The sequence below is a fragment of the Chlorocebus sabaeus genome, chromosome 16 (assembly GCF_047675955.1).
Source record: "Chlorocebus sabaeus isolate Y175 chromosome 16, mChlSab1.0.hap1, whole genome shotgun sequence".
Taxonomy (NCBI): Eukaryota; Metazoa; Chordata; class Mammalia; order Primates; family Cercopithecidae; genus Chlorocebus; species Chlorocebus sabaeus.
This window is the reverse complement of record NC_132919.1, coordinates 59,550,602-59,562,742: the sequence shown is the minus strand read 5'-3', so window position 1 is coordinate 59,562,742 and position 12,141 is coordinate 59,550,602. Positions and strand designations below refer to the sequence as shown.

The following is a 12,141-nucleotide window of genomic DNA, read 5'->3' as shown; positions in this document are numbered from 1 at the left end:
GCTAGTGACTGAGGATTGCAGAACGCTTGCCTCACCCAAGGCTCTTAAATTAGACATAGAACTGACCACTACCAAAAACAGAACAAGCAGCTTGTTTTTGAACTGCAGTTGGGGTACATTTGGTGACCAACCTGTTGCAACAAATGGTCACGATGCAAATTGTGTGCCAATTGCATCCTCATCTGTAATCATCTAGCTCAAATGGATTGCCATTAAATTTGGCCAATTTTAGGCTCTTAAAATTACTTAGTATATACAAATTATCTAGAAAGAGAAGTGAGAAGCATGACAATTCTATCTCAGTCTTCCCAAGTATGCAATGCCTGCTCTTCAGATGTCTCAGAACCTCGTTAAGGTTCTTCTTAACAAACATTTTCCTCCATAAATCTCCATCCTTTCAATGACTAAAATTATATTCACCTGGGATATACTTTTTTTCCAGAAGATATTGTTGATATGCATACTCTGGTCACATGAGGGAGGTCATAATCAGATGTTAAGGTTGTTTATGAATAAGCTGCTATCTTAATTGTCTCTATCACTTCTGACCTTGACATAGAAAGGAAACTAGGTCTGTGTCTCAGAAATTTAGATCAGGACTGTGCTACTCTATAATACTATAATCGGCTCCCTAAGCAAGGTAGAGGATGGTAAGGGCTGAATAAGCCTGCATCTGCTACTATCAGAATCAGATTCTCCTCTATCATTTTCCTCTTAATACTGAGGAGGCACTGAGTCGAAGGAGCCAGGACTAGTTCTTTTATTTTTCCTGGGCCCCAAGACAAAGCATCAGGGTGGGAGAGAAAACGAAACATGTTTTCAGGTTGCCTAGTTCTCTAACAGAGAGAATTCTAACAGAAATTTTAAAATGAGGACATGAGAGACACTTAGCTATCTTGGCTTCAGTTGTTCTGAGAGCATCTAAGACTCGTGTGATTGGTTTCGTCCCAAAGTTGCCTCTGACTATATGTGCTGCTGGTGCAGGTGCACCAGCTTGACATGCCACTCATTCTCTCTCTGCACCACTTCCCAAACACATACCACTTCTGCTTTCACTGCAGCCCCCGCTTATCTATCAGGAGGTTCCCTTGGCTGCCTCATTTGTACTGCAGCCCCTCCAGAAGGTATTGAATCCTTCCAGATATAGAAGCTGTGAGTAAAGAGATGCTTATGTGATATAAGTAAATGAATAAAGAGAATAGCTGCTTAAATTAAACTAGGCTGAGGTTGGAGATACAGATTTGGAAGTCGGTATCATGAAGTGGGTACTTAAAATTATGGTTCGGACTGGTTTATAGTAAGAAACCAGAGAATGCAAGACAGATGGGATAAGGACAGAACTCTGGGAAATCCCAACTTAAGGACTAGAGACAGATGTTGGGGGAGGCTGAGCAGGAACTTTTTAAAAAAGAGGTCATGTTAGAGAGACTGTGAAAAGTAAAAATGTGCCAAAGAAAACAAAAGAAACAAGATGGTCAAAGACAGAAGTAGAAAATAGTGCCTAATACCAAGAAAAGCCAAGTAAGAATACATTTGAAGTATGTTGGTAAGAGCACAATAGTTTCAGTGAAATGTAGACTTTGTGGGTTAAAGAGCAAATAACAGGTGAGGAAGAAAGGAGAAATGAGGTAGTAGCTATAAAGGAGATGAAGGTTAAAGAAATCTTTTTTAAAAAGTCTATCAAGTAATTTGCTTACTTTAGGCTAAAAGAGATCTAAATATGCTATAGGCTAACAGGGAAGAACCAACAACTAGAAAGAATGGAAAGATAAATGAGGAGAAGGGACAAGGTCTATGTGGTACTTGAAGAGGAGAGATTAATCTTTTTTTTTGAGAAAGAGTCTCACTCTGTTGCCCAGGCTGGCGCGATCTCAGCTCACTGCAAGCTCCGCCTCCCGGGCTCACGCCATTCTCCTGCCTCAGCCTCCTTAGTGGCTGGGACTATAGGCGCCCGCCACCATGCCCAACTAATTTTTTTGTATTTTAGTAGAGACGGGGTTTCACCTTGTTAGCCAGGGTAGTCTTGATCTCCTGACCTAGTGATCCACCCGCCGTGGCCTCCCAAAGTGTTGGGATTACAGGCGCGAGCCACCACGCCCGGCAGAGGAAAGATTAATCTTAACAGGAACTCTTCCTCTGAGACTGGTGATCAGGAAGTAAGGGTGCTCAGGGCTATGGTAAAAGTGCTAAATTTAAGGTTACAAATTAACAAGAGAAAATCCTGATGAGGTAAGTCTGAGACAAGCCATCCAATAGGGTAACAGAATGTGGAAGGTAATCAGGCTTGAGAAGAGTCACTGAGACAACTGGGCAAAGGAAGTGAGATATGTGTGAAAGAAATGAAGGAGAGCCCTGAGGGTTCCATTCAGATTAGAAAACAAGAGCTTCCAGTGGCGCTAATTCAACCAGTGACTTGATTTTCTCTAAGTAGTTTATAAGCACAGAAGCAGAGAAAATAGATGAATGGACAGATAAAGAATTAAGGGCTTAGTGGGTATGATGAGAGAATAAGGTGAGGGACCTGAGAAAGTCTTCCTGTCTCCGAGGAAGAAGTTTTCCTTCTTCACGATAATGACACACTTGTAATAACACACCTGTAGCTCTGTCTTCATTTACTACCTTATCATAGAAAATCTCTAAATTCAACTTTATCACTGAGTAACAGAATTTGAGAAAAGTATACTGATACATGAAATAGCACAGCCAAAGAAGAGATGAAGAAAGAGAGCGCAATATGGCTCACTATATCCCTGTGAAAAAATAAACATAAAGGATAAGGGTACAAATGGAGGTATTTTTCTTTAAAACATCAAGATTCCAAGATGACCAATCAGACTAAATCCACTAGAACAATGCAGTCACTAAGCAGCATACCTGTTTTGGTTCTGTTGGCTTTTTCTCTGGTGTTCGAATCTTAGTAATTTCAGGTCCGGAATTATTTGTATCACTTTTACCTAAGAAAATATTTTAAAATCCTTATAAGTTTTCTCCAGTGGATATGACATTTCCAAGGTTATCCAATATTAGAGAAAGAGGCAGAATACTTTGAACACTTTTCACTTATTATGATCAGTGTATGACTACTTGGGTTTTGTTCTTAAATGGTCAGTCATAGTTTCTCTGTAAGAAAGAAAACTTATAAATGAAGCAAACTTCATTGACAAGACAAAGCTTAATAAGGGAATAACCTCAAAGCATCAAATAATCCCAAAGGAAACTACCCAGTCTCCAGGAATTACAGCCTCATTTGCTTAAACTAGATGTATTAAAGGCCTTGGCATTCTTGCCTATTTATAAAGGTTCAATGCTTTGGTCACTTATAAATGCAATTAAGCGAAAATCTAAATAACGCCTCAATCCAATTTAGTAAAGGAATCTAAATGTAATAAAGATATTCAGAAAGGAATGTAGTTATACTGTTTAAAATTAATAGATCTCAAACTGAGTATAAGTGGGTGATAAATGGTAGAGGAGGCAAAATTAAGGTTTTAAAAAAGCACAGTTATAATAGACAATTCATACATGGGAAATGCTTTTAATTTACAAAAGAATTAACCACTGGATAGTTTAAGTTCCTTGAAGGAATCCTGGATTTAGGTTCTTGTTCAGAAACATTCTTTTTGGAACGCCACTGGAACTTTGTAAAATGAATTATCACTCCAGAATTACCTTACCACTAAGCTTCAAGAAATGAAAACTACAGTATCTGAGATGAAGAATACACTGAATGGAATTACCAGCAGAATAGACACTACAGAAGAAAAATCTGGCAAATTTGAAGGCACAGGAATAGAAATTATCCAAACGAAACAGAGAGAAAAAAATTTTTTAAAAAGTAGCACCCATAAACTGTGCAAAAACTTTAAGCGTCCCAATATATGGGTAATTAGAATCTCTGAAGAACAGTGGTAGGGGCAACACAGAAAAAAAATCCGAAAAGATATAAAGGTTAAAATTTTACAAACTTGATAAAAACTATAAACTCAGAGATCTGAGAAACTCAACAAACCTTGAACACAAGAAACAGGAAGAAAACTACATCAAGGCATGTCATAATCAAACTGATAAAACCAATATAAAAAGAAAATCTATGAAGCAGCTAGGGAGAAAAAAACTTGTTACATACAGAAAAACAAGGATAACGATGGCATTAGATTTCTCACTGGAAAAAAAGCAAGTGAGAAAATGGTAGACCACCACCATTAAAGTACCAAATGATATAAACTGCCAACCAAGAATTCTCCACCCTACAAAAACATCTTTTAAAAATGAAAGCAAAATAAAGACACGTTCAGGCATACAAAAGCTGAAAGTACTCATCATCAGCAGACCTGTACTGTAAGAAATGCACTAAAAGTCTTTCAGGCAGAAGAAAACTTGTATCAGCTGGAAACATCAATATACAGAAAGAAAAATTACTAGAAATGGTAACACATGGGTAAATACTTAAGATTATTTTTCTTATGATTTAAAACTCTTTTACTTGGCTGTTTAAACAAAGATAACAATAATGTTTTGAGGACTTATATGTAAAAGTAAAATACATGATAACAATAGCATACAGGCCAGGAGAGAAAAAACAGCATACTTTAAGCTTCCTTTACTGTAAATGCAGTGGTAAAATATAAATTGGAAAGTAGTCTGTGAAGATTAAAGATTTATACTATAAACCCTAAAGCAACTAGCAAAATAATAAAACAAAGAGTTGTCACTGTTAGGCCAATGGAGACAAAAAGGAGTCATTTAAAAAAAAAAAAAATACTCTCCCAATCCAGAAGAGGGCAGAATAAAAGGGGAAAAAATCAATTGGACAAATTGAAAACAAATAGCAAGATGATAGAATCAAATTTAACTATATCAACAATCACACTAAATGTAAACGGTCTAAACACCCCAATTAAAAGGCAGAGATTGTCACATTAGATTTAAAAAAATCAAGAGCCACCTAGATGTTATCTAAAATAAACAAACATTAAATATAAAGACACAAACAGATTAAAAGGTAAAAATATACATACACATACACACACACACACACATACACACACACACACACACACACACACACACACACGCACACCATGCTATCACTTGATAAGAGAAAGCTGAAGAGGCTACACTGATATTACACAAAGTAGATCTCAAACCAGAGAATATTTTCAGGGACAAAGAAGGTCATTCCACAATGATAAATGAGTTAATTAATCAAGAGCACACAATCCTAAACATTCATCTTCTAATAATAGAACTTCAAAATTCATTCAGAACTGATAGAACTTAGAAACCTGAAAACTGAAAATTAGACAAATAGCAATTATATTGGGAGATTTCAATATCCCTCCTCAGTAATTGATGGAAAGAGTAGAATCAGCAACGATACAATGGACCTGAACAACTCTACCAACCAACTTGACCTGATTAACATTTTTTTTTTCTTTTTTCAAACAGAGTTTCGCTCTTGTTGCCCAGGCTGGAGGCAATGGCATGATCTCGGCTCACTGAAATCTCCACCTCCTGGGTTCAAGCAATTCTTCTGCCTCAGCCTCCCGAGTAGCTGGGAATACAGACGTGCGCCACCACATCCGGCTAATATTGTATTTTTAGTAGAGATGGGTTTCACCATGTTAGCCAGGCTGGTCTCAAATTCCTGACCTCAGGTAATCCGCCCACCTCAGCCTCCCAAAGGGCTGGGATTACAGGCATGAGTCACCATGCCCAGTCCCCGATTAACATTTACAGAGCAATCTATTCTTTTCAAGTACACACTGAACATTTACCAAAATAAACCATATTCTGGGCTGTGAAACAAATCTCATTCAAAAGCATTCAAGTCATACAAAATATGTTCTCTTAACACAATGGAATTAAAGTACAAATCAGTAACAGAAAAATTTCTAGAAAATCACCAATAATCAGCAACTAAAACACCTTTCTAAATAATCCATGGGTAGGATTTCAAGAAAAATTAGGAAATATACTGAACTAAATGAAAACAAAAATACAACATACTGGTATTTGTGGAACATATTACTGAAGAAGAAAATTATAAATCAAATACTTATATTCATTTAAGCTTTCACTTTAACAAAATATGTGCAAAGACTGTATATACCGAAACCCTTTTTTTTTTTTTTTTGAGACGGAGTCTTGCTCTGTCACCTAGGCTGGAGTGCAGTGGTGCGATCTTGGCTCACTGCAACCTCTGCCTCCCAGGTTCAAGCGATTCTCCTGCCTCAGCCTCTCAAGTACCTGGGATTACAGGCGTGCACCACCACGCCCGGATCATTTTTATATTTTTAGTACAGACAGGGTTTCTCCGTGTTGGCCACGCCTGGTCTCTAACTCCTGATTTCAGGTAATCCGCCCACCTTTGCCTCCTAAATGCTGGAATTACAGGCATGAGCCATGTGCTCAGCCTGAAAACGTTTCTTAATGTTGAAAAAAAAATAAAGACCTAACAGAAAAAAATGGAGACATATACTCTGTTCAAAGATCAGAAGAATCAGTATGTTAAGATGTTAATTCCCCCCAAAATGACCTAAAGATTAAACACAATGCCAATCCAAATCCCAGAAGGCTTTTTAGTAGGAATTGACAAGATGATTCTAAAATATATAGAAATGTAAAAGACCTGCAATAGACAATTTTGAAAAAGAACAACGTTGGAGGACTTACACCTGATTTAAAGACTTTTACAAAGCTGTAATAATCAAGACAGCATATTTGGTGTAAACATAAACATATGCATTAATAAAAAGGATCCACATATAGGATCAACTGATTTTCAACAAAGGTTCCAAGGCAGTTCAATGAAGGAAGGACAGAGTTTTCAACAAATAGTGCTGGAATCACTGAACATACACATGCAAAACCAAAACAAAATAACAACAACAAAATCTCAGTCCTTACCCTTACACTATATATAAAATTTAACTCAAAATGGACCTAATTAATGTAAGAGCTAAAAACTATAAAACTTCTAGAAGAAAACATAAAAGATGATCTTGGGTTAGATATATTTAATACACAACACCCAAAACATGATCCACAGAAGAAAAAATGGATACAATGGACTTCAACAAAAATAAAAGCTGCTGCTCTTTGAAAGATACTGTTAAGAAAATGAAAGCTAGACACAGTGGCATGTGCCTGTAGTCCCAGATACTCAGAAGGCTGAGGTGAGAGAATCGCTTGAGCCCGGGAGTTCAAGGTCTGACTGGGCAACATAGCAAGACTCTGTCTTTAAAAGGCAAAAAAAAAAAAAAAAAAAAAAAAAAAGAAGTGCAAGCCATATCCTGGGAGAAAATATTTTCTAAATATATATCTCATTAAAGATTAGTAAACAGAATGTATAAAGAACTCTTAAAACTGAAGACAATCAACCCAATAAAAAAAAGTGGGCAATAGCTATAAATAGAGGTTTCATCAAACAAGATACACACATAGCAAATAAGCACAATAAAAAGATACTCAACATCACCCATTATTAGGGATATGCAAACATGTAAATTAATACCACAATGAAATATGATTAGATATCCACTAACAAGAGTACAATTTAAAAAAAAGCACGTGCAAATGAGAACATGGGACAACTGGAAATCTCATACATTACTAGTAGAAATGAAAAATAGTTCAGCTACTTTTGAAAAATAATATGGCAGTTTCTTATAAAGTTAAATATATATTTATAATATGCCCAGCAATCTCACTCCTAGGTATTTACCCAATGGAAATAAAAACACATGTTCACACATATGTTCACAGCAGCTCTATTCATAAGGGCCAAAAATTAGACACAACTAATATGTGTATCAACTGAGGGATGAATAAACATATTGCAGTACATCCATACAACTGAATACTAACAGTAAAAAGGAACAAACAACTGAAACATATAATCTGGGGGAATAGCAAAAGCATTAAGCTAAGTGAACAATGCTGCACACAAAAAATTATATATTATAGAATTCCATTTTTATGACATACTAGATAGTATGGGACAAAAGTCAGATCAGCGGTTGCTCAGGGTTGGGGGTTGGAGGATGGGACTGCAAAGGGTGGGAAGAAACTTTTTGTAAATATGTAAATATCTTGTATCTTGATTTTGGTGGAAGTTAACAACTCTGGATATTTGTTAAAATTCATCAATGTACATTTTAACAGGATGAATTTTACTGTATTTAACTCATACCTCAATAAACTTGAATAAAAAATATGGTAAGTTTTCCTTGAAATTCTAGCAGATTTGTAGTAAAAATAACCTTTTATCAACAATCCCACAACATTAATGCGTAGTATACCACAAAAATATTTCGAGTTAACAAAAATGTTTAACAGGACCTTCCATCTCAATTTTAAATGACTACCACTTTAAAGTACTCTAAATATTCAAATTTAATATTTTTCTCAGAAACTCAGTGACACCAATCGTAAGTGGTAGGATTTAACCTAAAGGACACTCTGAGGTTACATCTCAATTTTCTATATGTGTACGTAATTTGTATCTTCTGGAGAGCGGATCCAAAGTTTATATATTAGATTCTCTCTCTTTTCTTTTTTTTTCCTTTTTTGAGATGGAGTCTTGCTCTGTCGCCCAGGCTGGAGTGCAGTGGTGCGATCTCGGCTCACTGCAAGCTCCGCCACCCGGGTTCACGCCATTCTCCTGCCTCAGTCTCCCGAGTAGCTGGGACTACAGGCGCCGCCACCATGCCCAGCTAATTTTTTTGTATTTTTAGTAGAGACAGGGTTTCACCGTGTTAGCCAGGATCGTCTTAGTCTCCTGACCTCGTGATCCGCCCGCCTCAGCCTCCCAAAGTGCTGGTAGATTCTCTCTCAAAGAGTTCTATAATCCATGAGAAAGTTAACAATCATACCGTTAATGGAACTTTCTATGTGGCTAAAACTTTACATGTCATCAGTTTAGGAACAGGAGAACAACAAAGTACAACTTACCATTTCGATTTTGCTCATGTTGATCCTTCTCCTGATGCTGATTTTGTGGCTGGCCTATGCTGACAGGTGGGTGATGTCCAAGGCCATAAGGAATAGGAGATCCTCGTCCATGTGTCTGTAACAGGTTCATGTTATAGGCCATTGCTGCCTGATGTGTAATGATTCGAGGATCAACTGCAAACCTACCCTGGTATCCTGTCCATGGTACCTAGGTTATTAAAAAATAAAACACATGCATTAAGTATATTTTGGAAGACAAACTGCTAGAGTGCTACTAATTAGGAAAAAGCAAACACACAAAGACATACATACGTGCACACACACACACAGAGATGTTAACTTTTTCAAAATAAATAACTACAAAGTTGATGCTAATAGTAACAACTGTGTCTTAACTGGCTAAAAAACAGCTCCCTGAACCTTTAGTATGTAATGGAAAACAGATCATTTTTCAGATTAGGAAGAAACTGAGGGTTTAAAATTGGTAATTATTCCTTGAGGCATTAAATCATTTTATAGTATTTACTTATTTCCCCTCCATAGGAATGTATACATGTCAGATTACCATAAAAATTATCTTATAAAGTCATAATTGCACAGAAACATAGTTTAATAGACAGGGGAAAAGTTAAGGAAGAACTTAGCCTAAGGAGTCTCAACTCAAAAATTTGGTATTCCAACTTAAGATGAGTAACCACATCATTTAATGTTCATCTATTATAGGTAAAATTCAAATGGGTCATTACTTTTTAATCTGTGCTTTTAATTCAACTCTATCTTAAAATAAAAAAACAGAAAACTTGTTTAAGTGTGTCTAGATACATAATCTCTGCATATTAACATAAAAGGAATAAATACAATGACATCTTAGCTACTGCTCCTATTATTTTATTATAACTGTTAAATGTAAACTCTCAGAAATCTTACAAAATAGAAGCCTCTTTAACCTAATAAAGTGAAATATAAATCCTAAGGGACTTACTATTTAAAGCAGATCATGTACAATGTTGCCAGGCTGTCTGGAGAAATAACTCTGCTAAAATCCAAAGTCTGAAGTCTATGGGGAGTGGGCATGAATCTCATATTTCTCATTTACAGTCATTCTCCTTGGCTGTCAGATTGTGAACTATCCTGACCAACATGGCTGAGAAATGTTTGCAGCTTAGCATTTTCCCATTCTGGAGTGTTGCCAAAAACCTTTGGCAATGATCATCTCAGCCCGAAATTACAGTGCTTGCCTTAAATGAAAGAAATTGTTTCCTAGGCTAAAACTCCTGAATTGAAAATACTCACGTCAGCAAATTAACAAAATATTCAAAAATTCTAAAGAAAGTGAAAATGGGTTTATATACAAGACGGAAGGCCTCTAAAAATCTATAGTCTTACAAAGAATAATGTTTTTAAGTAGTAATTAAGATTTCATAAGATGTGGAATTTCTCAAATCAATTTAGATCCAAGTGAACTACACTAATCCAAGCCTCTCTGTATCCTGTATTTCTTAGGAACAGTTTTTGACTTATACAAAAATAAAAAGATAAAATGAAAACACCACTTTACAAAATGAGACCAATTCATTAGCTCTGTTAACTTTTAGCTCAATTTTCTTCAATGAAATATTTTAAAAGATTACAAAGGTGGCCGGGCGCAGTGGCTCATGCCCGTAATCCCAGCACTTTGGGAGGCCAAGGTGAGTGGAACACCTGAGGTCAGGAGTTTGAGACCAGCCTGACCAACATGGTGAAACCCTGTCTGTACCAATACAAAAAATTAGCCAGGCATGATGGTGCATGCCTGTAATCCCAGCTACTTGGGAGGCTGAGGCAGGAGAATCGCTTGAACCCAGGAGGCGAAGGTTGCAGTGAGTCAAGATTGCACCATTGCACTCCAGCCTGGGCAACAAGAACAAAACTCCATCTCAAAAACACAAAACAAAACAAAAAATTACAAGGTTTCTAAGTTGAAATATAATTTCTTGATAGTCACTAGTAACCTAATAACGAATTGTAAGCAACAATTCACAATTTGAAGGTTAGAGGCAACATTTGCTTTAAAAGCAGCTTAGGAGCACTGAAAATTTTTTTTAAAAAAGAAGTTGGTAGAATACTATTTGGGATTAGCATCATTTTAGTGAAACCTATTTTACTTGATTCAATAGAAAGCATTTTGAACGTCCACTTACAGGTAAAGGCACCGACATAACTACATTCCCTCCATAGACAGCAGGTACATAAAGAATACTTGTCCCAGTGTGAGGATCTATTCTTTGAACAGGGCTTGGAGATTTTCCCAAATTTGGGTGAGGTCCAAGAGGGGGTGGAGGAGTATATGCTCTAATAGGATTGCCAATGAGTACGGAAGGATTGGGCTGAACTGAAAAATAAACAGAAAAAGAATGCACTCAATAGCTGTACATAGTCATCTAGAAAAAATAATTTAAATCATTCAACAGCGAAATATGTTTCCCAGATTTGCCTAAGATATCTTATCATCAAAGAATTATCAGTGTGGAAAAGTAAAGCATATTACAAAAAAAAAAAAAAAAAAAAAGAAACTTTTATAATGCTTCCTAAAATTAACTTGAATTATACAAAGCATTCCTTGTATAAACTAGCATAATTTCAAATATTTTCTGAGGAACTCAGGATGAGTCTTTCAAAAGAGAAAGCTATGCACACATTCCTAGTAAACAGTCTTCTGTCCAAAAAAGTATACAACTCTTCAGAATAAAGTTTTGACTGGCAATTGTAACAGAACCACATACAATACGAAAGTTAAGGAATTGTTATTTTAAAAGCACAACTATGCAATATTTAAAATCATTTAAGTAAATTTTTTACCTTGAAACTTTTATGACCTGACATGTGTAGAATATAATTATTTTCTGAAAACTTATGTTGCATAAAAGGCTTAAATGTTTTTCCTCAAAACCTCTGGATATGTACATGAACACCTACAAAATCACCCCTTTTCGGAAATAACATATCAAGGCACTGATAAAACCCTAAGTGTTGAATAAAAGAATCAAGAGAGGTTCCAAAGTGACTGCGTGTGTGCATGTGTGTGTGTGTGTGTGTGTGTCTGTCAGAAAGAGAGAGAGAAAGAGAAACCATCTCCCCATTCTCCTCTTTCTTGTGGTGAAATTTGGGGAAAATCTCTTACATCAGAAAAGCAAGTTTTCGTAAGGT

At 36.2% G+C, this 12,141-nt stretch overlaps 1 protein-coding gene across 6 annotated transcripts in view; it reads right to left on the bottom strand.

Moving 5' to 3' along the window:
- HELZ (helicase with zinc finger) overlaps positions 1 to 12,141 on the bottom strand; it is a 175,380-nt gene that overhangs the window by 39,576 nt on the left and 123,663 nt on the right. For all 6 annotated transcript variants that reach the window (XM_008012026.3, XM_008012025.3, XM_008012033.3 and 3 more), the window contains 3 exons: positions 11,136 to 11,326; positions 8,956 to 9,163; positions 2,875 to 2,954 (listed from right to left, as the gene is read on the bottom strand). In XM_008012026.3, coding sequence (XP_008010217.3) covers positions 2,875 to 2,954; positions 8,956 to 9,163; positions 11,136 to 11,326 — 479 coding nt within the window. The remainder of the gene's footprint in view (positions 1 to 2,874; positions 2,955 to 8,955; positions 9,164 to 11,135; positions 11,327 to 12,141) is intronic.